We start from the raw sequence: 25,501 nt of genomic DNA on the forward strand, positions 1-25,501 counted from the left end.
AGTTTACATTTTGCAGAAATTGTTGGCTTAGGTTCTTCCCTCAGTAGGGAAAACTTCTCAATTGCCATTGGTGAGTGGCTGAGAGGATTTTTCAAAATCTGGCTGTCATGCTGGCTGCCCACCTTTATTTAAGCTGTTGAGAGGTCTGAACAAGTCCTTGAACTGTCATCTTGAAATCTAGTCAGTTTGAAAAATTACTGTAAAATAGTTTCAGATACAACATCTATCCTTGAGTTTCCCTGCCAATTTTTGTGACACAAAAAGGGGAAACTGGTTTTCTGTACAATATATTGCAAGTGAAAGTGACTTAGACAAAGTTGTGTCAAATGCATATGGTAAACTAACTGAAAAAATTATATATATTTTCTTTACTCTTTTTGTTATAATAATATTGTGTGTTACTTGTAACTATAGTAAGTAAAACATCTTTCAGATGGATGTGGAATTTTTTAAAAGTTAATTGTGTTCCTCTAATAAATCTCAGTTTCCTAAGAGTAGCTTTACCTCAAAAGGGAGTACTCTGATGTAAATATATTAAAGTGTATTTTCTTAATGTTGCCAATAACATCTCTGATTGAAAGGATTTCTTATAACCTACAAGTGCTAGTGAAATTGAGAATGCTCAACACCCGTCAAGGTACTCAGTAGCTTATGGGAATGGGCCCTAAAAAAAGTGAGAACTATTAAATGAAGTGGTATGGGTACTGATTCTATAGGGCTGTTTACTGAACTCTAAACGTATTCTAAAGACTGTACTTTTTCTTAATATGTGTCTGGAATTTTCTCACTTTAGACAGCCTTGTATCCACTCTAGAGGTTTCTAGCTCACAGCTTGCTATTGTCAGTTATGGATCATTAACAAACAAGTGTGTCATAGCTATTGGCCACCTTCTTGGAATTATATACTCGGTAGCTCAGGCCTTTGGTCACGTTTTTTTCACATTGTTCTCTCTAGCCCTCATAGTTGTAATGATTTATTTTGAAATCTAAACAGTAGATGATTAACAAAGTAAACTAACTGAATGTATATTATCCTCCCCTTGTGAGTTTGTCATTGATATTTGGGGCCCTTGGCACAGTATGTGTATGAGTTCGATGCACCAAACAAGTACGAACTGGTTGCGCAAATGATGAAAGAAATACCATTTGGGAAGCTAAAACATTCCTGATTGTGACTTTAAGCAATATGCGCCACACTGCTTTTAAAGCTTTTGTTTGTTTATTTATTGTACTCTTGAAACACAAACCTTTGATTTTATTCATAATGGTTTTAAATCCCATGGTAGTATTTTAAGATTACTTGTTATTGTACTTGGTTATATTTTAAACTGTGCTAGACTGTTTAATTATTTCAGTATTTTCTTGTTTTTTTGTAGGACCCCAGCTGAATGCACAACTAGAAGGTTGGCTTTCTCAAGTACAATCCACAAAAAGACCTGCTAGAGCCATTATTGCACCGTAAGTTTCAAATCTGTATTTGAGGTATTAAACATTTTCTTAAGATCCTAGGCACTCCTTCTTAAGTATTGTTTTTGCCTAAGTAGTATGCTGAGTGGGCTCCAATTAAATATTCTGAATATCACAAAAACTGAGGCATAAAACCTGTTCACAGTTTAATATGTGATTTTTTTATTAGTTTCTCTGGACAGATGAGGTAATAAAAACATTCATTTTCCCAGAAAAAGGTTTGTTCCTACAAGCCAGTTCAGAGGTGATTTAGTAGAGTGATTGTATAAAGATTGCAAACTCTTCAGGAGAAGGGACTGTGATTATTTCTTTGTCTGTGTAGCACCAAACATAGCATTGGTACTATATTAATAATGGCTACCTAGATTCTGTAAACAACCTATACTGAAGTGCAGTTTGACTTGTGGATCAGTTCAGACTTTTGCTTTTTTGCTTCCATTTCTTTCTTTTTATATTGCAGTTTTAAATGTTTTAAATAATATTTGATTTGGGTTCTAGAAATATCTTTGTATGACTCTGCTTGGTATGTCTGCATCTGAAAAATGTCTTCAGAATGATCAAATAGAATTTGTATCAAGCTTTCAAAAAAGTTACTCTTTGGGCTGTGAACAAGCTAGATAAAGTTGAGCCCAAATGATAATTCTTTTCAGGCATTTGAAAATAGCGGCTTATTAATATTCCGCCGCATCCAAAAGAGTAGTGACACTTACTAATTCTAGGTAATGCATGAGGTCATTGTCTTTTCAACATTCAAACAGGGCCATGAACTAAATATGCTGAAAAATCATACCCTTATTAAATACTATAAAAGTTCTTAACCTTCACTGCAGTGAAGTAATGTCAAGCCTTAGAAATCTTTTAACCCACCTTTCTTTGTGTTCCTTCAGTCTCTGTGAAAGTAGGGAGCACATTCTGATTGAAATTTAGCCACATGCAGAGATCAAAGAATAACATTTCTAGTACAAACCATTGGAAGGGTGAACAAATACTGTAAGTAACAGCTGTAGTTTGGTCAGGAATATATACTGATTCCTTTTGGGACTATATCATATCCTAGAATCAAAGACACAGAGAGCCATAAAAATGCAATTTTGCAGGAATAACAGTTATTGCAAAAATTATAAATCGTATGCAAGTGTCTGAACTACCAAAGCAACATAACAAATAGGAAAATAAAAAGAGCACAGCTATTTTGCAAAAAACATAGCCATGTTTTAAAACTATTAACATGGCAATACGATCTGAGACTGGCCATGCAGCCCAATATAATTTTCTGTATACAGGACAGATTGGAAAAATAACATCTAGCTAATGAGGACCATTTCTAAAACACATTAAGGTAGAATTGGCAGAGGAGATGTCAGATGAGAGAATAAAATAAAGAGGCCAATCCATTTTACTATGAGATGGAAAAGAGTTGTTAGGGTAAGATAATTTGGTTATAATGACTTTTATTTAAAGGTAATGCTTCCTGTATATTTATAACAGTATCACAAAAGCTCGAGTAAGAAGCTGGACCCAAATCCTGCACACATTATGGAAGACAGTGTGGTCTAGTGGACAGGCATTAGACTGAGAATCAGGAAACCTGAGTTCTATTTCGAGCTCTGCCACTGATTCTTTTTGTGACTTTGGGCAAGTCATTCATTTATCTGTGTCTCTACTTTCTTACCTGTAAAATGTGACAGCTATGCTTACCTTACAGGATAAAATGGTTTGAGATCGATGAATGAAATAAGTAATGTAGAAAGAGAGAAATTACAGATTAGGTAGTCAGATTTTTAAGGTCACAAGGGATCATTGTGGTCTACTCAGACTTCCCGCATAACATAGGCCATCAAATTTCACCCAGTGATTCCTGCATTAAGCCCAATCATTTGAAAGCATATCTTTTAAAAAGATAGCCCCTCTTGATTTAAAAAAGCCAAGTGGTGTTGAATTTCCAACTCCCTTTGTAAACTTGTTTTAATGACTAATTGCTTTCATTGTTAATTTCTTATTTCCAATTTGAAGTTTTCTGTCTTCAACTTCTAGCCATTGGATCTTGTTATGCCTTTGCCAGATTAAAGAACCCCATATTGTCAGATATCTTCTCTGCATAGGCTCTTATGGACCACTTCTGTTGTAAGATTGAGCTCTCTGAGTTTCTTGTTATTGTTTTACAAACCACAAATCATTCCTGTATCTTTTTTGAGAGTCCTGTCCAAGTTTTCAACATCCTTTTAAAAGTGTGGACACCAGACCTAGACATAGGATTCAAAACAAGTAGTCTAATGTCTGGAAACCTTTTGGAGTATGATGGGTCTGGAAAAACAAGAAAAGGGAAGGAGCATCTCCTCAGCTAGTCCTGGCCATAGAGCAGTGCTCCCCAAACTTTTCTTCTTGTGCTCCTCCTTACCAGTAATAGAATGTGTCTGCACCCCACTGGGCCAGGAGCCGAGAGCAGGGGCTGGGGGTCTGGAGTGGAGCTGCGGTCAGGAGGGAGCCTCAGGGCTGGGCCGGGAGTGGGGCCAGGATCAGGGCCATGGCTGGAGCCGGGAGTGGGGCTGCAGCTTGGGCTGGAAGTGGAGTGGAGCTGAGGGCAGAGTAGGGCTGAGTGGCATTCCCCCCCCCGCCCCCTTGTGTGGGCTGGCCTGTGCCCCTTGGACGTTCCTCCGCACCCCCCTATGGGGGCGTGCCCCACAATTTGGGGACCGCTGCCATAGAGGGTGATAGGGAATGACAGGGTTCAGTCCCCCTCCTTTCATTTAATTTCCCATTAGCTGTAACCATTACTATGCTAGATTCCATGCATTTACCCCCCACCCATTAATTCCCTGGCATATGTATTCCTTTCATTGCCAAAGTACATCTCCTTGCTTCTTTTCCCATCTACTTCTAATCACATATAGTCCTTTAGCGCTAGAGTATAGGTTTTGCTTTCACCTTCTTCTTATTCATCATGCAGTATAGCCACAAAGTTCTAATGATGTATAGTTATATGGTGTGTAGTGTATTAACAAACATGAAGACCTGGGTGACCATGGATTTGTTACAGTATCTTAGAAAAGTAATACAGGTTAGTTAGCATGAAGGGCTGCCTTTAGTAATTAGAGGTATAATGCCTATAAATGCTACCAAATACTAATGTACAGAATATCTGGGATGTCATGGGCCAGTTATACTTCATTTTTGTGTTATATTTAGGTTTTTTGTCTTATAAAGGTTTCCATTTCTTTTGCTGTTTTCAAATAAACGGTCAGTTTTGTTACTTCTTTGAATAGCCTTTCATACAAAAAAGAGAGTGGAACTTCTTCAAAAATAAATGTTTAGAACATATTGTAACCAGCACATCCCACATACACCCAGTATTACCTTTTAAAAGTGTCAGCCATGGTTAATACTTGCCAACTCTTGTTTCACAAGCTGCTGTTTTGATCATTCTCTAACAAGTAGTTTCTTTTTAGCTTGCTAATATTAATATGCTGCTTGTTCTCAGTCTCAAACCTAAAAGTTAATTTTAAAAAATGTGTTTTGTAGTCATGCTGGATATACATATTGTGGATCATGTGCAGCCCATGCTTACAAACAAGTGGATCCTACAGTTACGTAAGTAGCATTAAAAGATCTCCTTTTTTATATATATATAATTGTTTTTAAGAGTGGAAAACATTTCTTAACAGCATATAGATTAAGATGACTGCAACTTTTCTGATTATGTTCTGAAACATTGAATTTTCAGTTGTGATTGATACTACATTTTATAAAAATTTGCCGTGTTACCTGGCTAAACTCTACTAATGGAAAGGTGTCAAAACCATATTTTCATTTTTTCATGTTTCAGACCTTTGCATACTCTCTTACCTTTATTTTGGTCTCAGGTAAGCAAAATGCTCAGTTTAAAATAAAAATATCAAGTATTTAGTATAATGTTGTTGGAGATAAAAATTTGTATTAGATTTTTTTCTGAACTTTTGGGGAGAGGAAACTTATTTAAACCTGAAATTTACTGGGACTAGCCTCTTAAATTGAATGTATTCTTCTGTCTGTATTTTGTAATAACATTTGTTCGATATTTACTGTTGGTTTTGATTCTTCTCAGTTTTAAAGAGCTGTTTCTGTGGTTACAGTTACTTTTCTAAAGCATATGATCCTAATCCTGCAATAATCTCTGTTATTTCAGGAGTCTACCCCTATAGAGCTCATTGCAGGATTGGGTTTTATGTTAGCAAGATTCCCTTTTGCTCAAATGTGCGAGATTCACTGGTATGCCTTGATTAGTACCTTACTCTCCAAGTTTATACACAGGTTCATATTTCACATGTAGTCCTATTGATTTCAGTGGAAGTATATGTGAAGTAAGGTACTATTCCATGTGAGCAAAGGAGCCAGAATTTGGCACAATATTTTTAAAATACTGTGACTCTCTCTTCCAGTTTTATTACAATGTAACTCAATTAAATTGAACTTGATATAACTGAACATGACAATTTTATGTCAGTGGTAGCTCTCTATGTGAACTTGGTCCAGCTCCCTTTCATAGTCAGTGGAAGCACCCTGACTGGCCTCAGTGGAAGTTAGATCAAGCCCTATATAGTAACAGATTTTTAGGACCATTACAATCTTCTAATCTGATCTTGTGCATAACACAGGACATAGTATTTCACCCAGTAATTCTGCATCAAGCCCATAACTTCTGGTTGAGATTGAAAATATAATTTAGGAAAACATCAGTCTTAAGTTCTCCAGGGTTCGATGTGTATAATGACACATCAAAAACTACATTAAAAGGTTGCAAAGTCACTCAGAAGTTAGAAGATGCTAGAATTAAGGTTGCCTCTGAAAAGTTTGATTTAAGTGACTTTGGACTTCTATGGCAGAGGCAAGAATAGAATCCAGTTCTCCAAGGCACCATTCAGCTTCCTTAACCATGAGGCAGTCCTTTCTCTTCCTGCAATCCTCTGTCTCATTCACTACACACCTTCCAAAGCTGGCAGCTCTTTCACAGAGCCATTAGCATGGGCATATATCTGACACGGATCACAAACTCCACTGACACCTGCCCCTTTTGTGGTGAGAGAGAGACCCTGGCCCTATGTTGAGTGCATCAGATTGCAGCCCCTCTTCTGGCTTCTCCAGAACCTCTTACTGCACTCTTCCCTGCACCTCCTGATTTTTGCACACCCTGTTTGTGGCCCCACTAAGTCATGAGACCTACTTGTCAACCACCTCTTGGTGCTGGCCAAGACAACCATCATCATATGAGGAGGAGGCAGTTGACATGGGATGGTGCTCTGTAACTGGAGGGCTTACTTTCGTTCCCTTGTCCAGTCATGCTTCCAAGCAAATTTCCTCTCGGTGGGTCCACTCATTCTTTAGATGCTTTTGAGGAGTGGTGGTTGCTGTCAGATAGTCTCTGCTCAGTGTCCCCTTCTGGTTCCCTGATTTTTACCCAATGACCTTCACTTTCATCTCTGTTTTTTTCATTTGTTGTCCCCAGTATTCAGCTGTGGCCCAGGCCCACTGGTCCCTTCCCCCACCGTTTAAGGCGGCGGGCCTTCAGCTATGGGCGGGCCTACACCCGCCATTTTCACCAGACCTACAATAGGTAGATTCCTTCACCAAATAGTTACTGAACCAACCAGAGGGGATGCCATTTAGATTTGGTATTGGTGCGTAGTGGGGACCTCATAGAAGAACTTGTTGTAGGGGACAACCTTGGTTTGAGCGACCATGAGCTTATTCAGTTCAAACTAAATGGAAGGATAAACAAAAATAGATCTCTGACTAGGGTCTTTGTCTTCAAAAGGGGTAACTTTAAAAAATTAAGGGAATTAGTTGAGGAAGTGGGCTGGACTGAACAACTCATGGATCTGAAGGTGGAGGAGGCTTGGAATTACTTCAAGTCCAAGTTGCAGGAACTATTTGAAGCCTGCATCCCAAAGAAGGGGAATAATTCATAGGCAAGAGTTGTAGACCAAGCTGGACGAGTAAGCATCTCTGGCAGGTGATTAAGAGAAAGCAGAAAGCCTACAAGGAGTGGAAGATGGGAGGGATAAGCAAGGAAAGCTACCTCTTGGAGGTCAGAACATATAGAGATAAAGTGAGAAAGGCCAAAAGCAAAGTAGAGTTGGACCTTGCAAAGGGAATTAAAACCAATAGTAAAAGATTCTATAGCCATATAAATAGGAAGAAAACCAAGAAAGAAGAAGTGGGACCACCAAGCACTGAGGATGTGGTGGAGGTTAAAGATAATCTAGGCATGGCCGAATATCTAAACAAATACTTGGTCTCCGGTTTTAATGAGGCTAATGATGAACTTCGGGTTAGTGGTAGGTGGCTAATGGGAATGAGAATATGGAGGTAGAAATGACCAAGGTAGAAGCCAAACTTGAACAGCTTAATGGGACTAAATCAGGGGGCTGGATAATCTCCATCCAAAAATATTAAAGGAACTAGCACATGAAATTGCAAGCCAATTAGGAAGGATTTTTAATGAATCTTTAAATTTAGGGGCAGTACCGTATGACTGGAGAATTGCTAGCATAGTTCCTATTTTTAAGAAAGGGAAAAAAGTGATCTGGGTAGCTACAGGTCTGTTAGTTTGACCTCAGTAATATGCAAGGTCTTGGAAAAAATTTTAAAAGAGAAAGTAGTTAAGGACATCGAGGTTAATGGTAATTGGGATAAAATACAAGGTCTTTACAAAAGGTAGATCGTGCCAGACCAACCTGATCTCCCTTTTTGAGAAGATAACAGATTTTTTTAGACAAAGGGAATGCAGTGGATCTAATTTACCTAGATTTCAGTAAGGCATTTGATATGGTTCCACATGAGGAATTATTAGTTATATTGGAAAAGATGGGGATTAATATGAAAATTGAAAAATGGCTAAAGAACTAATTAAAGGGGAGACTACAATGGGTCATAATGAAAGGTGAACTGTCAGGCTGGAGGGAGGTCACTAGTGGAGTTCCTCAGGGATTGCTCTTGGAAGCAATCTTATTTAACCTTTTTATTACTGACCTTGGCACAAAAAGTGGGAATGTACTAATAAAGTTTGCGGATGACACAAAGTTGGGAGGTATTGCCAAAACAGAGGAGTGGGATATCATACAGAAATGAAATTTAATAGTGGAAAGTGCAAGGTCATGCATTTAGGGACTAATAACAAGAATTTCTGCTATAAGTTGGGGACGCATTAGTTGGAAATGTCAGAGGAGGAGAAGGGCCTGGGTGTATTGGTTGATCACAGGATGACTATGAGCTGCCTATGTGATGCAGCCATGAAAAAAGCTAATGCAGTCCTTGGATGCATCAGATGAGTTATTTTCAGTAAAGGTAGGGAGGTGTTAGTACCGTTATACAAGGCACTGGTGAGACCTCATCTGGAATATTTTGTGCAGTTCTGGTCCCCCATGTTTAAGAAAGATGAATTCAGACTGGAACAGGTGCAGAGAAGGGCTACTAGGATGATCTGTGCAATGGAAAACTTGCCTTATGAGAGGAGACTCAAAGAGCTTGACTTATTTAGCTTAACCAAAAGAAGGTTGAAGGGAGATATGATTTCTCTCTATAAATACATCAGAGGGGCAAATACCTGGGAGGGAGAGGAATTACTTAAGTCCAGTGCCAATGTGGACTCAAGAACTAATGGATATAAACTGGCCATCAGGAAGTTTAGAATTGAAAGTAGTTGCAGGTTTCTAACCATCATCAGAATGAAGTTCTGGAATAGCCTTCCAAGGGGAGCAGTGGGGGCAAAAAACCTAGCTGGCTTCAAAACCGAGCTTGATAAATGTATAGAGGGGGTGGTATGATGGGACAGCCGAGTTTGGCAATTAACTGATATTTGACTCCTCGTGGTAGATATGCCAATGGCCTGTGAAGGGATGTTAGATGTGGTGGGTTCTGAGTTATTACAGAGAATTCTTTCTTGAGTGTCTGGCTGTTGAGTCTTGCCCACATGCTCAGGATTTAACTGATTGCCATATTTGAATTTTCTCCCAGGGCAGATTGGCAAAGGCTCTGGGATTTCTTTTGCCGTCCTCTGTAGCATGGGGCACAGCTCCCTTGCTGGTGGATTTTTTGTACCTTAAAGTCTTTAAACCATGATTTGAGGCCTTTAATAACTCAGTCATAGGTTAGAGGTTTGTTACAGGAGTGGCTGGCCTGCATTGTGCAGGAGGTCAGACTAGATGATCATATTGGTGCCTTCTGACCTTAGAGTCTATGAGGTAACACACCTTCCAATTTCTGCCACAAATGAGGCAGGTGTGCTACAAACAACTGCTTCCTTCACCATACAACCCTGACTCATCCCCAAAGCAAGTCCATCCTGTGCACAGCTTGAGGTCCTGTGGAAAAAATTGTATGTGATCACTTAAATCACTGGGAGTCACTAATTGTTTCAAATGGACTTGTTCCTAATTCTATGATTCTATGAGGCTTGACAAAGCCCTGGTTGGGGTGATATAGCTGAGGTTAGTCCTGCTTTGAGCAGGGGGTTGGACTAGATGACCTCCTGAGGTCCCTTCCAACTCTAATATTCTATGATTCTATGATTCTAATATGAACAGGCACAAAACTGGTCTGCAGTTGCCTGCTGAACCACAGAGCCAATTACTTTAGTTTAAAAAATTGAAATCTGCATGTACTTTGCTAATTGCAGAATACTTTAGAACATCTTGCTATGTAGCAACAATAAATTCTCATTTAAAGTATCTAGAGTGTGTGATTCAAATATGCATTTTGAAGCTAAATAGTGATCATTTAAGGTAGTTAGTGTTAGACATAATACACCAGTCTCTTTTTTGTTTCACCAGTGGTTTATCAGAAAAAATGCAAACCATGTCCCAAAATAGCAAAGTTATTCTGATTCTTTCTGAAATATTTTGAGCAAAATGAGAAGTTTTTTTAAAGGAAAAAATTGGCAACAGTATGCAGATATGTTTTCTGCATTGATATTTCTGGAACAAGTTCCACTCCCCAGATTTAATGGCATTGAATTGCTGGGTTTTTTTTCTACATCACTTATTGTTTACCACTTAGCTTGTTTAAAAGTTTCAGGAGCACCTCATTCTGCCTCAGCTGAGGCAGTTGAAAGGTACTCCTGGATAGATTTCAAAGTAGATTGGTGCTTTCTGTTGGTTTGCTTCACCACTGCATGCACAAAAAGCAAAACAAAACTAGTGGTATCTCCAATCCCTGAAGCACTATCATAGATTTATCATGCAGAGGCAAGACTGCTTCTGAAAATTTCTAAGGCTGGAAAGACTAACCCCCAATCAGGACCAAAGACGTGGTAAAGTGACTATCTGTGGCCCACAGCAAGTGGCGCTGCCGTGCCAAAAGTATGCTAATGACATACAGTTCTGTGTAATTTTTTTCAAGCTGTCTCACAGATAACACAGGGGTTGAGGCAGATTAGAGCCTTGTGGGGAAAAAAACAGCTAGCTTAAATCAAACTCAGGAAAGACTGTAGTGATGTGAATCAGAAGAGGGTTTGAGTAATTGATAATGAACATACCACCCAACCCTCAGTTGAGTGCATGTGCTCTCAGCTATTTAAGGTGGTGTAGTGTGCTGCATGGGGGCCTGTTGGACTCATCACTAACCCTGGAGAATCAAATATCAGGTGTCAGTAGGTTCTGCACTATGCTAAGGAAATTTTCTATCCAGTTCAGCTAAATTAATTTTTGTCATCTAAAGAGACTTTAAAACTGGTTAGTGCTGTAGTGCAGACCCTATTTAAGATGATCTGGACCCGTTTTTACTGAAACAGCTTCAAGATCACCTCTCAATCACTCAGCAAGTTGCAGCATCTGTCCCTAACTAACCAAGAATTGGACCATGCTCTTGCCCCAGGCAGAGTAGAGCACTATAATTAGCTACCAGTCTAATCCAAAAAAATTAGTTCAGCTTATCATTTTCTTTTTCAACTTTTTTTTTTCTAATACAGGTTTTTGTATATGTAAAACTTTTCTGATTTTGGTTTTTGTGTTAATTACCCTAGCCGGAAAATTTTCATCTTTGGGCCTTCCCATCATGTGCCCCTTTCCCGATGTGCACTTTCCAGTGTGGAGATATATAGAACACCTCTGTATGATCTTCGAATTGATCAAAAAGGTATGTATATAGTAAGCTTGCATCTGTCAGATTTCTGTATTTTTTAATTGTTATTTGTATTACTGTAACACTTAGGAGCACTAGGTTTTGCATGGGTGGTGCAGGTGTTTAAAAGAAAAAATCCATAAATTACCAGTACAAGATAATACACGTAACCTCATAAACAGGTAGAGAGTAGGTGTTTTTGTTTTCACATTCAGCAGTTTTGTGCAATGGGCTATGGTAAGACGCAATATTAATAAACAAGCATATCCAGCAGCGGCTCACTTGATCAACTTTTTCCTCAATAAAGAATCATATGGTCAGTGGAAATCTAAAAACACATAGGTTATGTTGATGAGTTCATGTTTTAATACACTTTTTGTATTTAAATATTTTATACCATAATAGTTAAGGATAAGATTTGGTCACAGATTCCATGATTTTCTGGGACCTCTATGACTTCTGGGCAGGTCTGGAGTAGCTGTCAGCCCTGGGGCTGCCCTGCCGAACAGCTGCCAGGCTGCGTGGGCTGAAACAGCTGCAAGCCCCCCCTCTCCATTGGGGTATTTTTTAGTAAAAGTCAGGGACAGGTCGCAGCTTCTGTGAATTTTGTTTATTGCCTGCGACCTGCCCCTGACTTTTACTAAAAATAACTGTGACAGAATTTTAACCTTAATAGTGATTGTAGAAAGCATCTCGAAAATGATAAAGATGTCCCTGCTTTACACAATGCATTCTTAATTGTAAGATACAAGCTTGGTAACTGTAAAATACAAAAATGTTGTTAACTTGGGTTAAATGCAACTTACTATTCTGTGATCATAACCCCCAGAGTCAGAGGGGTTTATTTTATTGTGCCATTTCCAACAAGATACGTTGTAATATATTTTTTGGTAAAATTTATTTTAATGAAGCATTTTAATATATTTTAAAATCTTTTCAGTTTATGGAGAATTGTGGAAGACTGGAATGTTTGAGCGTATGACTGTGCAAACAGATGAAGATGAACACAGTATTGAAATGCATTTGCCTTATACTGCTAAAGCCATGGAAAGGTACTTTGGCTAAATATTTATCATGCAATCTATAAAATTATACATTTGAACTGCATGCACAGTGCAGTAGAAAGAAGTAGTCCTCTTTTGGTGGGAATTATGATTTTTAAAACACTAATTTGTAGACTTAAATTTTTTACTTGAGATTTCTTGGTAGGAAGGAAGCTGGGAGCATGGCAAGCAATTGAGCAATCAATTCTGACCATTCTGTATTAAGTAGTTAATATTTTATATTGGCTTGTGAATAGGGTTAATTTTGAGAAAAGCTTCCTGACAGTGAAATCTACTGGTCTGTGCATTGTTTTTCTGTTTTTTGTAAGGCCAGAAGTGAATTTTTATTTGCAAAGCTAAGTAAAATTAAATCTCCCACGGGCAGATATACATGTAAAAGATTTGACAAAATATTAATACTGTAAATCTACAATAGGGAACAGTCTTGCCCAGAAATATGTGAGCGATGACTTAATAAGTCTTTCATATCTCTAAATTTTATGATTCTATGACTGGTTCACTTAGTGATACACATTTTCTATTGAGGTTCCAAAATGTGTATATAATATTGGCAACTTATAGCTACTTTTGTTACAGATGATGTCTATGAATACTGTAACTGAAAGAGAACAAGGGAAAAAAACCTCTTATTTTGGTCTTTTTAAAATTTATTTTATTTTTCCATTGTGATCTTTGGATGAAGTTTGTGTAGAAGGTCAGCACAAAGCTATGCATCACTTACGCCGTATCTTGAGGGCTTAAGTAGGATTTCAGTGGTGTGTAGCCCTTGTGCTGCTCCTCTACATAGGGAAATTTCCCTCTTAGACTTTGTGCATGGTCACTTTTGCTATTTCCTCTATGGAGTTGGTTTCTTCTGTTGGTTTTGTGGCTTTTTCACACTGCAACTAAGGAGAGAAAAAAGATTTTTTGAAAATAAAATGTAAAATGACAAAAATTGGCAAGTGTTGGGGAAGGTGTAGTATCTAAAGCTAATTTTTATTGTGATTAATTAACAATATTTCAGGTTAATAGCATCATTTTAAGGGGCAGACTTAAAATTTCAGTTATCATACCACAAAAAAAAAAATCTGTTCTTAAAAATTAATTTTTTCAATATGCAATCTTTTTTCTTTGCTTATAAGCCATAAGGATGAGTTTACCATTGTTCCTGTACTGGTTGGAGCATTGAGTGAGTCAAAAGAACAGGAATTTGGAAAATTCTTCAGTAAATACCTAGCAGATCCTAGTAATCTCTTTGTGGTTTCTTCTGACTTCTGCCATTGGGGTAAGTTACAGGTCTTGTTTGTATTATAGCAATGTGGTAGCTACATTGTAGCTATGTTTGAGCAGGCCCTTTCATTACATATGTTTTGGTGCTAAGAACTTTATGGTAAATATACCCTCTGAACCTAAATGTTTTTTTGCCTGCTTTAATGCCAAAAGTAAATTTTTATTTGGAAAATTAGGTAAAATTCACATTTAGCAAACTTTGAGTTATCCGTGGGATGGGAGAGGGAAGTAGCTAAGAGTGATAAAAATTATCTAAAAAGTTACATGTTTCTCTGCACTATTCCAGCCTAGTAACAGTGTGTAGGTTCTTTGCTCTTATGCTGTTCTTCTATGGACCTAAAAGGAATTTACAAAAATTAGTTAACTGATTTATGAAACATCCCAACATTCCTATGAGGAAAGTAAATATATCTATTTTCTAGATGGGTAAACCTGAGGCACAGGCTCATGTGAATTGCCTAGGATCAGACATCTCGTGTTGGTGGCAGAGCCAGAAGTATAATCCAGGAGTGCTGAATTTCATTTTCTTGTATTAACCAATAACATTTAGTTTCTGTAGCTTTTTAATGTGTGACTATGGCTGGTAAAGGGACTCTTTCAAAAAGGTATCTACCATGTTACAGAACAGATCTCTTCCATTTGTATATTCCAAGTCATCTTCCTTTGCTATACTCAGAGATGATTTTTCCTACTTTTTACTACTACTCATCTTAGAACTGCAGAGCCAAAAGAGCTATAGAAAAGTGAACTGGGTTCTGTTTTGGTTAGTATGTAATCAGTTAGAACCAGTTACTAAATTCCAATTGTAATCTTTATTACTGGTTCTGGGTATGCAGGCAGGAGAGAACAACTTGGCTTTCAGATTCCAGATTGATTTTGCAGGGCTGTCAGTTAGAAAAACTATCCCTTTACTTTAAACTGAGCTAATTTGATATGAAGTCATTGGTAGGCAATTAACATGGGACCACACAATTCCATTTTTACATGGTCATTTTTCAAAGTATAACTGCACTTTAAGTGGCTTTGTTTTAATTTCAGGGGAAGTGCTGTGGTGGTATTTGGAATGACTGCAATGGAACAGAAAATAATAATAGAAAATACCGTTTCTTTATGAATATCATAAAGGCATCACTTCCAATTTTTGATTTATAATTGATTTTATGTTAGATTGGCTACCAGAGGTGTGGATTCCAGCTGTACTTTGCCTTCTGTCATAATTGAAATTATTTAGTAAATATTAGGGTGTGTTCTAGCTACTAATTTGTCCCTTTTTATTTTGTACATGATTTTTGTTTCAAGGTCAAAGGTTCCGTTACAGTTACTATGATGAATCCCAAGGAGAGATTTATAGATCCATTGAGCATCTAGATAAAATGGTAAGATTTCAGATTTGGGGCAATTAAGTGTCTAATACATTTCTCCTTCACATGGCTTTGAACACTTCTAGAATCTCTAATAAAATATTCAAGATTTGATATATTGCTGATTGTATGCTTTTTCTCACTTGTCATACAGCGGGCTTTTAACTACTGTACCGTAGTCAGTGGATTGGAAACTGGTATCATACACTTTACTGAGTGTGCACAATGTATAGTGAGATGTAATCTTGTAAATATTGCTTATGAGAAAAAATGCTTGCTTGACTGCTCTAAATTCCCCCAGTGTCACTTATTTTCTGTTTAAATGCAAATGTATCTGTGTTTAGGTGAAGCAATAAGCATTATGATTTGGAAACAGAAAGTTTTGGTAGCTCACATTTGTAAGAGTGCGAGGCCTGGTTTATGTTACAGAGTTAGATTGACATAAGGCAGCTTATGTTGACCTAACTCTGTAAGCATCTACACTAAAATATAGCTCCCACCAATGTAACTTGCCCACTACACAAGCTTAACTCCACTCCAGAAGAGGCATAGCACTTAAGTCAATGTAGTTACATCGACACTGTTTCAGTTTAGACACTGTGTTACTTGCATCAACTGTTGTTGCCTTTCAGAAACTCCCAAGTGCCCTACACTGGCAGTTGAATCAGTACAAGCGCTCCTGGTGAGGATACACACTGCTAACACAAGCAGCATAATGTGGATGTGTAAAACCAATGAAATTGCTGCGGTGGCTGTACGTGGATGTTACATTGACTTAATTTTAGTGTAGACTTGCCCCTATTTTCATTAGATGGAGATCATGCCTATGTTGTTGTTGACAGTTTCAACAGATTTGATGCAGCCATCATTGGGAAAAGGTACGGGTCACACTGGCCAAGAAAACAAAAGCCACTTGTGTTCCATTGGGACTGTTACCCACATCCTGTCCTTCTACTATAGAATATGGAAGGAAAAAAATGCCTGCCTAGAGCTATGCCTACAGCTACAGCTGCGTTGCTGTAGTGGTTTAAGTGTAGACACGCTTGTCGCTGTAGTTAATCCATGTGTCTGTGGGGTGGTAACTAGGTCAGCGGAAGAATTCTTTCATTGATCTAGTGCCGGTCTCATTGGGGCGTAAGTCAGCTTAACTATGTCACTCAGGTGTGAATTTTTCACGTCTGAGCAATATAGGTGGACCACCCTAACTCTTCTGTGCAGTCCTGGCCTAAGAATCCAGCCTATCCATATAAGCCCAAAAAGTTTTGCCAGCATAAGTGCTAGTGTAGACAAGGCCTTAGTGTCTAGCAAAGTTATGGATTTAAGCTCCCAGGGTGGTCTTTTGAAGGTGTTGTGCAGATTTCCTTTGAGAAAGAGGACAGAGAGGTCCGATATGGAGTGATTACTTTGTGAAAAGTGTTCACTCACAGGTGATAATGGTTTTTGTCTTTTATTATTTTTCTGTGAGTTCATTTGAGAGCATAGCAATTGTCTCATTTCACCCACTTAGCTAATATCAGAGCATTTAGTACACTGGATGAGATACACTACATTTGTGATAGGCATGTGTATGACTTATGGATATGTGTTGTTGGGGTATTGATCATTGTAGCAGTAGAGATATGTCTACATATCAGAGACATTGGATTTATCGCTTATTACAACAGTCTATAATTCACTAATATCCCTCCCCCCACACACACACCTCTCTTGCTCTCTCTCTTTTTCTCTCTCTTTTTTTCCTCCTTTTCCCAGACCTGAAGAGCTCTGTGTGGCTCAGAAGCTTATTTCTCTTGCCAGCATAAATTGGTCCAGGATATTATCTCACCCACCTTGTGTGTGTCAAAAAAAAGTGTACATTTCGGGGAGGTTAATGGGGGAAAGGGGTGGGCTTCAAAAAAGATAATTTTTTTGCAAATGTTTCCTTTGCAAAAAATTAATTTAATTGATTTATTTAATGAAGTTGTGAGGAATTCAGTTGTCCTCTGAAAAGTAGTTATGGTAAATTTGAAGACTAAATTTAATTTGTGTGGGATTGATTCAGTTTTGCTGGAAATGAAAATCCTAACATATATTTTAATTAGAATTAACTGGAACAGATCTATAACTTACAACATTTGTAGAAAGAGTGATAAAATTGCTTGGAAACATCCCTGGAGCTTTTTACTTTCCATGTCTGCACTAGCCTCTTCATTTCTCACTGTTCAGTTTCCTCACAATGGGAGCACTAATCCAGGGGAGGGCAGAGGTGTTTTTACCACTCTCAGTGTGGAGATTTTCCAATAAAGACTAGTGTAGATAAGGCCCATGAGTGGGAATCTGCTGAGATGGGTATCTTTTTAGAAGAGATAATTAAAGTATGGTAGCAAACAGCTATTCTCACTTGTTCATTTCTGTGACAGATAGCACAGGGTGTGGTATATTTAATTATTTTGAGTCACTGAGCTGCCTTGTACTGATTCTCTTTTCTTTGGCACTTATTCAGCAAAGTGGGTGTAGCATTTTTAATAATTCTGATGAAGTGATTTCCACCTTACCATGGTTGGTCACTGTGACAGTAATCTTTTTTGTAATCTTATTTTTAGAGAGAAAAAACTAAAATATACGGAATTGTTATATGCTGGTTTTGTCCCCCTGAGGGTCATCTTTCTTTTTTAACCAGTATTTGAATGTGTGAGAACCTGATCCTGTATGGAATTCCAACATATTTGTAAGCAAACTGCACTGTCCGTATGGAATCCCCATCTCTGTTCTGTATTTCCCTGTCTATTAACAGCGCTTAGAACTCTGGTCTCTGAGGAGACTTTGTTTTTCTATGAATTTCAGAAATTTTCTTTAGCAGTTATGTAGTAGGTTTGCAGCCGCTGCATCTTTGGAATTGGAAATGGTGCTGCAATGTTCTTCTCATGCAGGAGTCCAACCATGTTTCCTCACTTTTGGTGTGAATGCATTCAGTTTCACATCCTATCCTCAGCCTCTTCGTATTTCCTCAGATACAATCCAAGTCTGTAGTGTTGGTGAATACGCTAAGGAACAATGTGAGACCATTCCTTCTAGCTCTCTCCACAGAGGCAGACAGGAAAAACCCTGCATTTTACTTTTTTAGGGTCCTACTCTACATGGAGATAAGACTGATTTCAGGCTGGCAGAGATGGTAACTGTCATGCCTAGATTAATGATTTGCTTATGTTGGGTCCATATTTAGTAAAGTGCTTAAGCATATGCTCCTTGAGCAGTGTAAATATTCTGGAATAAAGTGACTTTTATTCCAGAATAGTATCCACAATGGGGACTATTGCAGAATAGCTATTCTGGTCAGTTTCCCTCGCTAAATAAGACATTAGGGACACATTCATCACTATCTCAGCCAGTATGTAACTAGTTTATACCACTTACATTGCAGTTTTACCAGCCTGTTACCTCTAATTTGAGATGTGGGTTGCTATGATTTAAGCATAGCTGTAGTTGTACACATTTTGCCACAACCCACTCATGTAAGAGTGGGGGAGCATTTGTTTAGGAAAAAAATGAAGAATAATTTGTTCTGCTCATGGCTCGAAAACTCTGCCTGCTACAGTCAGGGCCATATTCCTCACCTCAGTTGCAGTGGAGTAAATCTGATAATTCCATTTAAGTCACTGGGGGAAAGGCCATGTAATAGAACTCAGAATCTGACTTCACTTGAGGCTTAGTTACTATTTGCTTGGGCCATTGGTATTTTATTTAAACTGTTTAATCAAAAATTGGCATTCTTTTAAATATTTCTCTTGTGTTATCTCAATAACATTGCAACAGTAAGGAGATGAGAAATCAAAAGGAGTTTTACTGCGTTGAAATGTGTTGATGATTTTCCATAATATTGCTAATATCTGCTAGCAAAGACTTAATATCCCATCACCTTTTATTTTTTCACTTATAAGATTTAGTTTACAAACCATCAGTTCTTATAGTTACTAGGGCCAAAATTAGCAAGAGCGGCCACTAATTTTGGGTGCTTGCAGCGCGTGCTTTTCAGAGGTGCCAGGTACCTTCAGTTCCCCTCATTTTTGTTGAAGTTTTGGCTGCCCAGCACTTCTGAAAGTCTTCTCAAGCTAGGCACAAAAAGATGGAGACACTCAGAATCAGTGGTTTTCTTGAAAATTGTGTTCTGCGTGTGTTCTAAGCTGAAAAAAGTGAGCAAGCTTGAAAAATGACTGTTGGACCTACAAAAATAATCAGATTATTTGCATAAACTATAACTATTAGGACATTTCTACTTCTGTGTGTATTCTACACTTGTCTTCCTTTTTGTAGGAACAAAGTAGATATTAGGAAAATGACAAGAAATATAATTGAATAGAATTTTATTGGACATTATAGTATGAAATACTATATATAAAATAAAAGCCTGATCTTGTGAACCCTGACTTATGTGAGCAGCCCCATTGATTACTAAATTGAGTTAAAAATTAATTTTATGTTAGATATTCTCCTCTCATTACCCCTGGGCGCTGCAGATGTCATTTAATATGTATTTGGTAAATCAGTATATACTACATGGATGGTGATATCCACATGATAAATTGGTGATACTCTGTTCTCTAATTCATGTCCAGCTGGACTCCTTCGACTGCTCCAAATTTCTAAACAGCTTAATGCAACTGCCATTTAGAATAAACAAAAACACAAAATACAAGCTGACAGCAATATTTCCTTATTCATTCAAACTCTGGGATTTTCCCCCTGTACATTACTGAGAGCCAGGATTGGCAGTGTTCATTTTGAAATCAAGGAGTCCAAAAATAGTCCCAGTGGAATTTTAAAAAAATTCTGTAAGCCACTTCTAAAATAGATATGTTTCTGTAAAGCATGGAGAATGCATGATGATGTATTGTGGGGTGCAGGTTTTATTAGTATTCGTTTGGGATGATCAGTGTAACTCTAAATTTTCTGTGGTCATCAAAATCAGTATATTTCAGTGACACATTGCTGTGACAGGAATCTTGTGCCTCACTGTCGTTTCTGTACTACATTAATGAAATATGGGAATTTTTATCTGAAAAATGTGTTCTGACGAGCTGTTCGTAATCACGATTGCAGCTGGTATATCTCATTCCACTTGGGTATGCAGTTAAGCTGATTCTACTTTACATAGCTGTACAATAATTAAAATTTACAGGGAAACCAGACAGCTCAGGGGATTACATTGTCTTTCAAATTGTTGTTCACCAGTTCATATCCTTCCTAGGTCAGTAGTGAACAGAAGTTTATTACACCACTGAATAGCTTTATGTGAAACAAGCTGGTCACAATCCAGTTAGTTAGTGGACAAGTGTTCACATCACAGTTCGTACCCTGGCTGATTGTTGGCAGGGAAGGGAATGATTGGATGAGTTGGGATGCTAAGGGCCAGAGCATGCTTTCTTGAAAATCCCTTGGAAAGCAAGAAAAATGCAGCATTTCGGGAAGAATAGGCAATTCTTTGTTATGAGGGAAGGTGTAAGTGGCACTGTCATCTCCCCAACTCTGCTTTAGACCCTTCACCATGTTTAGGGATTTGCTGTTGTGGGGGATTGGCAGAGTTGGCAGGGTGCGAGAGGATGGCCACTCTTGGGGCGATGATTTCTCCTCTTTTCATTCATTTCCCCCCAAAAAAACAAACCCTCAGGAAAATTTCCTCATGTTGTTGTACATGTATGCATATTGTTGTATGTACATGGGTGCATATTGTGCACACACTCTCTCCACTGCCCCCAGTGAATTTTTTTCCACCCTCACAAGTGTATTGTTCTGTTTTGGACTCCGGGGTGGAATGTCCTCACCCTGTCAGTAGCTGCACTTCATTAACCTGTTGGTGACTTTAAAGGGACTCAGCTCTTCTCAGACAGGAGAATGGAGGATAGAAACTAGCACTGTTTGGCAAGAGGCAGCTGGGAAATAGCTGAGGAAAGCTGAAGCTGTAACCATAAAGGACTTAGATTTGTTGTAAGCCATTTTGCATTTATTTGATTTGTTATACACTGACAGGGAAAAGGCAACCTTTGTCTGGAGCACTGGTGGGATTCTGTTTGTGCCTTTATGAACATAAATGCTAAGATATATGATTAGATTTTGCTTTCACACATGGATTTCAGCCTGCCTTGGATTTGGTGCTACTACTGTTCAGAAGCCCATAAGGGTGAAACTCCTTAGGGAAGTAGTGTTGCCAGGGGACAAGCAGAGGGAATAGTGGGAAGGCAATAGACCTTTATGTGGCTGTCTCAAGATTTGAAGGATAGTCCCATGGATGTCAGAGCATTCATAGCTTTAGAAGGTCATACCCCCATCCCTTCTTTTTATAAAGGGTAGGGGCAAGACAAGCCCACAATTTAGAAAATACTGTTCATGTGCTGAGTCTCCCATGTTTCAGAATTCAGGTTTTTTCTTCTCAAACACATCACAGAGTTGTGATATTCATTAATTTTAAGGCTTGTACATTTTTAACTAGGTAGGCAGTAATCATTGCTATTGACTCTTTTTCAGGGTATGAGCATTATAGAGCAGCTAGATCCTGTATCTTTTAGCAATTACTTGAAGAAATACCATAATACAATATGTGGAAGACATCCCATTGGGCTATTATTAAATGTAAGTACCACCGTTTGTGACAATGTTGACTTCTTGCAAATTTGTTTAAATTTCTCTCACCAGAAAATTGCTAGGGGGCCTATTACCTCTTAGACTGGAAGTGTGAATCCAGTTTGTTTCCCCATGTGTTCAAACTCAGTTTCTAATTTTCTAGACTGATACACAGGGAAACTTACCTTCTACTAGCTCTGGGATTTTCAAAAGTGCCTGAAGGAGGTAGGCATCCAGTTCCATTGAATTTCAGTGTGAAATGGGCACCTAACTCACCTAGACTCCTTTGAAATTCCCACCCCCTAGTGACAAGTACAAATTTGAATTCCTGAATCAATAGCTGTAGCATATATATTTTAAAGAAAGTATGTTTTCTTATATATTATCTATCTGGCGATTGTGAATATATTGTGGCTTCTGACAATATTTCAAAGGGGAATTGCCTTTGCAGTGACACGCAACTTTAGTGAGCTAACTCCTAAATTAATAACCAGTATGGGCCAGATTCTCTGTAATGCTCTGGCTGCTGTGTCTCATCTGGTGACACAAACCAGCCATAAACTTGGCTTAATTAGCTAATTGAAGCAGCCATAAACCCACTGTACAGCATTGCTGGAGCGGGTGCAAACCAGCTAGACAATACTGGTGAATACACCCCGGTATTTTTAAGTGTGTAATTTAAAACACAAGTTGGAGGCATATCCCTTTTTTATTTTAACCAGGGGAGATGTTATTCATTGAGAGGTTGATCTCTATGGAGAACACATTGGGGACTCTCTGCAGGGGGCCTGTAAAGAGTTCTCTATTTGTAGTGTCTATATTGGCAAGAATGTAAAAGGGGGGGGGGGGGAAGGGTTAAATGTGGCTCTGACCAGGGCCTGGTCTACACTTACTTACACAAGCTACTGCCACTGAATTTTGTGGTATCTCCCGTCGACTTCCTAATTTCTACTTACTGCTGTGTCTTTACTTTGGTGCGCCGATGGGAAATGTGGTCCTGTCAGTGCAGTGTTGTTCTTTTTCCAGGGGTGGATTTATTAAATCGACTTCCGGATTGATTAAGTGGATCTCCACTTCCACTCAATCGATCCTGGAAAATCAATCTGAAGGCAATGAATTTGCTGCCATCTGTGAAGACATAGCCCATGTTACCAAAATCACAGGATTCTTTGTATTAAAAATAATTCTATAATTTAACAATAAATCTAAGCCCCAAAATTTTGTTCTTATTTCCACCAATACTCATATCGTAACTTCATCTGTCTTTTTTGCTTCACATTTTCCTTCTCGTAACGGTCCAACTGTCTCAAAGACTACGAACATCAGTATTCAGTTTGCCTCTTAGATACAACTGCCTCGTTAAAATTTCCTACTGCGCAAAAGATTAGGTCAGGGAGCAATCTGCATGGATAATAGGGAGTCACATAGATGGGTTTCTCCAAAAGCTGTCCATGGAGTATTTTAGGGTTTTAAGGAAAGGAAGGAGCGCAGGAATGCATCCAGTTGATGGAGGGAGTGGGGACCAGAAAGTAGCAGAACCTGATGATATAAATCATCTCATGAATAACTTGTCCTTAAAATGTGTATATTTTTTTGTTTTTGTTTTTCATATAGGCTATTACAGAGCTCAAGAAGAATGGAATGAATATGAGCTTTTCATTTTTGAATTATGCCCAGTCAAGCCAGTGTCGAAACTGGCATGACAGCTCAGTGAGTTATGCAGCTGGAGCGCTAATGGTCCACTGAACCTCTGAAAACTCAGGGATGCCACCTGCACACATACTATGTACGGGGTCCCAGCCTAGCCCTTACAAAGATATGATTCCTGGTCTTCGGGGATACTGAAACCTCAAACTAATAGAACTCTCTTCTTTTCTAGTAGGTGTAGTCCTTCCTTAGTTTCAACTCATTTAAAAATGCTTTCTTGTTTAGGACAATGGAAGGAAGGCTCGTGTCAAAACTTTGTGATTTTAAAAATAAATAAAAATGTCTGTAGAGGCCTGGTGGTAGACAGTCCTTTCAAATACAACATGTAAAGCATTTACCATATCCTAAATTTGCACTCTTTGCAGACCTGTGCACATGTACTCAGCTTTCAGAATAGTTTTGCCAGTTGTAAACAAAAAAAAAAAAAGAGTGGGAGCTTTTTAATGAAAAAAAAAAGCATTTATAAATGATCCTGTATTAGAATATAATAAAACTTCAGTATAGTCAGTTACTAGCCGTGTTGTACAACAGATATCTTCTATTTTAGTTGCTAATAAAGGGCTACACAAACCAAAATAGTCTGATTTAAACTTATTGCTTTGTGTTCTGTATGTGAACTGCTTCTCATTAACATCATTCTTCTCCAGATTCTCATGGCTGATGAGAAACTCAACCATCTGTAAAATACTTTAGAATGTATTTTATATCCTGCATTTATGTCATAACTTCTTCATTTACAGAATTTTTTTACCTTAAAGCTGCAGTATGAGTTCAGCTTTGCAAATTAATTTTTAAAATCTTTTTTATATTTTAATGCTTGCATTTATTTCACAGAACTACATATAAAAATATCTTTTGGTATGTGATACAAATTTGTGTCAAAATAATTATTTTTGTGATTTTTTTTTAATCTGAAAGCTTGATTATTTAATGAAAATGGATACAGTACTTGATTGTAATGACAAAAATTGAAAACAGAAGTCTGCCAATTAGGTAATTCTGAAAACATATTCTGCATTCATAGGTTATAAGGGCCACATAGTGCTAAGCTCATGTAACTGTTCCTTAAGGATTTGACTGAAAAAAGAAATTTCTCACGTTTGAATTCTTTAATAATAGATCATCTTAAAAAAATTCTGTTTCTTTCAACCTCTTTGAAACATCACTACATCTTATGGGTTTCTTGAGCACTTCTCCAACCAAAATAATGGTAATTGTTTGTTCAGTTAATACCATTTTTGGAAGTCTTCATTTTATTTAATAAGTAGTGCAAAACACAATGGCAGTAGTTACTGTTTAAGTAAATGGAGTTAACATTCCCTGACATTTGGTCTGTTGGTAGGCGACCTTTGTATGTCTCATACTTGTCGTGTTTTTTGGGTGGGGGAGGACCTCTATGGACAAATTTTGGATATATTTGTATGTAGACACTACTCGCAGAATAATTCCACATCTACTTTTCCCTTAATTGGGTATCAGGTGAATGCTCCATTTATAAAATGAACTACTTTGCAAATATTTTTAAGCCATCATAAGCATCACTCTTCACTCGTTTTTGCATGGCTTCTCTATATTAGTTGCCTTGCTGCCCTGACTTGTTCCTGAAATCTTTCAGCAGCAGATAGAAAATAATCTTTCAGGCTTTATCAAAGAAAAACTGACGTGCAAATAAATCTGAATTTGTATACTCTTCTATAAAGTTTCAAAGGTTTCTGATGATTGTGCCTTATTTAGCAAAAATTATTTGATCACTGAAATTAGCGTTATTTTGCTTTTTTTCCACATTTTAGTGAATTCAAGGATTATTTAAAACTTGCATTTCTGTTGGTTATAATGCCAAATACTAATGTCATTTCTGAAACATGCAGTTATATGGAATGATTAAATATTTTTACCCTAAGGTAAATGTAGTAATAGTCTTTAAATACAAATATTTTTTAAGTTGCC

At 37.9% G+C, this 25,501-nt stretch overlaps 1 protein-coding gene across 2 annotated transcripts in view; it reads left to right on the forward strand.

Annotated features, from left to right (window-relative positions):
* The window catches only part of MEMO1 (mediator of cell motility 1), a 49,196-nt gene extending 25,309 nt beyond the window's left edge, over positions 1–23,887 (forward strand). For both annotated transcript variants that reach the window (XM_067562707.1, XM_067562708.1), the window contains exons 2-9: positions 1,377–1,458; positions 4,987–5,055; positions 11,462–11,574; positions 12,500–12,611; positions 13,745–13,887; positions 15,192–15,268; positions 21,752–21,856; positions 23,462–23,887. In XM_067562707.1, coding sequence (XP_067418808.1) covers positions 1,377–1,458; positions 4,987–5,055; positions 11,462–11,574; positions 12,500–12,611; positions 13,745–13,887; positions 15,192–15,268; positions 21,752–21,856; positions 23,462–23,593 — 833 coding nt within the window. In that variant the 3' untranslated portion in view covers positions 23,594–23,887. The remainder of the gene's footprint in view (positions 1–1,376; positions 1,459–4,986; positions 5,056–11,461; positions 11,575–12,499; positions 12,612–13,744; positions 13,888–15,191; positions 15,269–21,751; positions 21,857–23,461) is intronic.
* Positions 23,888–25,501: the final 1,614 nt, after the last annotated feature.

The sequence above is a fragment of the Emydura macquarii genome, unplaced genomic scaffold, assembly GCF_026122565.2.
Source record: "Emydura macquarii macquarii isolate MOO-44397 ecotype Brisbane River unplaced genomic scaffold, CSIRO-AGI_Emac_v2 contig_2457, whole genome shotgun sequence".
NCBI classification, from domain to species: domain Eukaryota; kingdom Metazoa; phylum Chordata; order Testudines; family Chelidae; genus Emydura; species Emydura macquarii.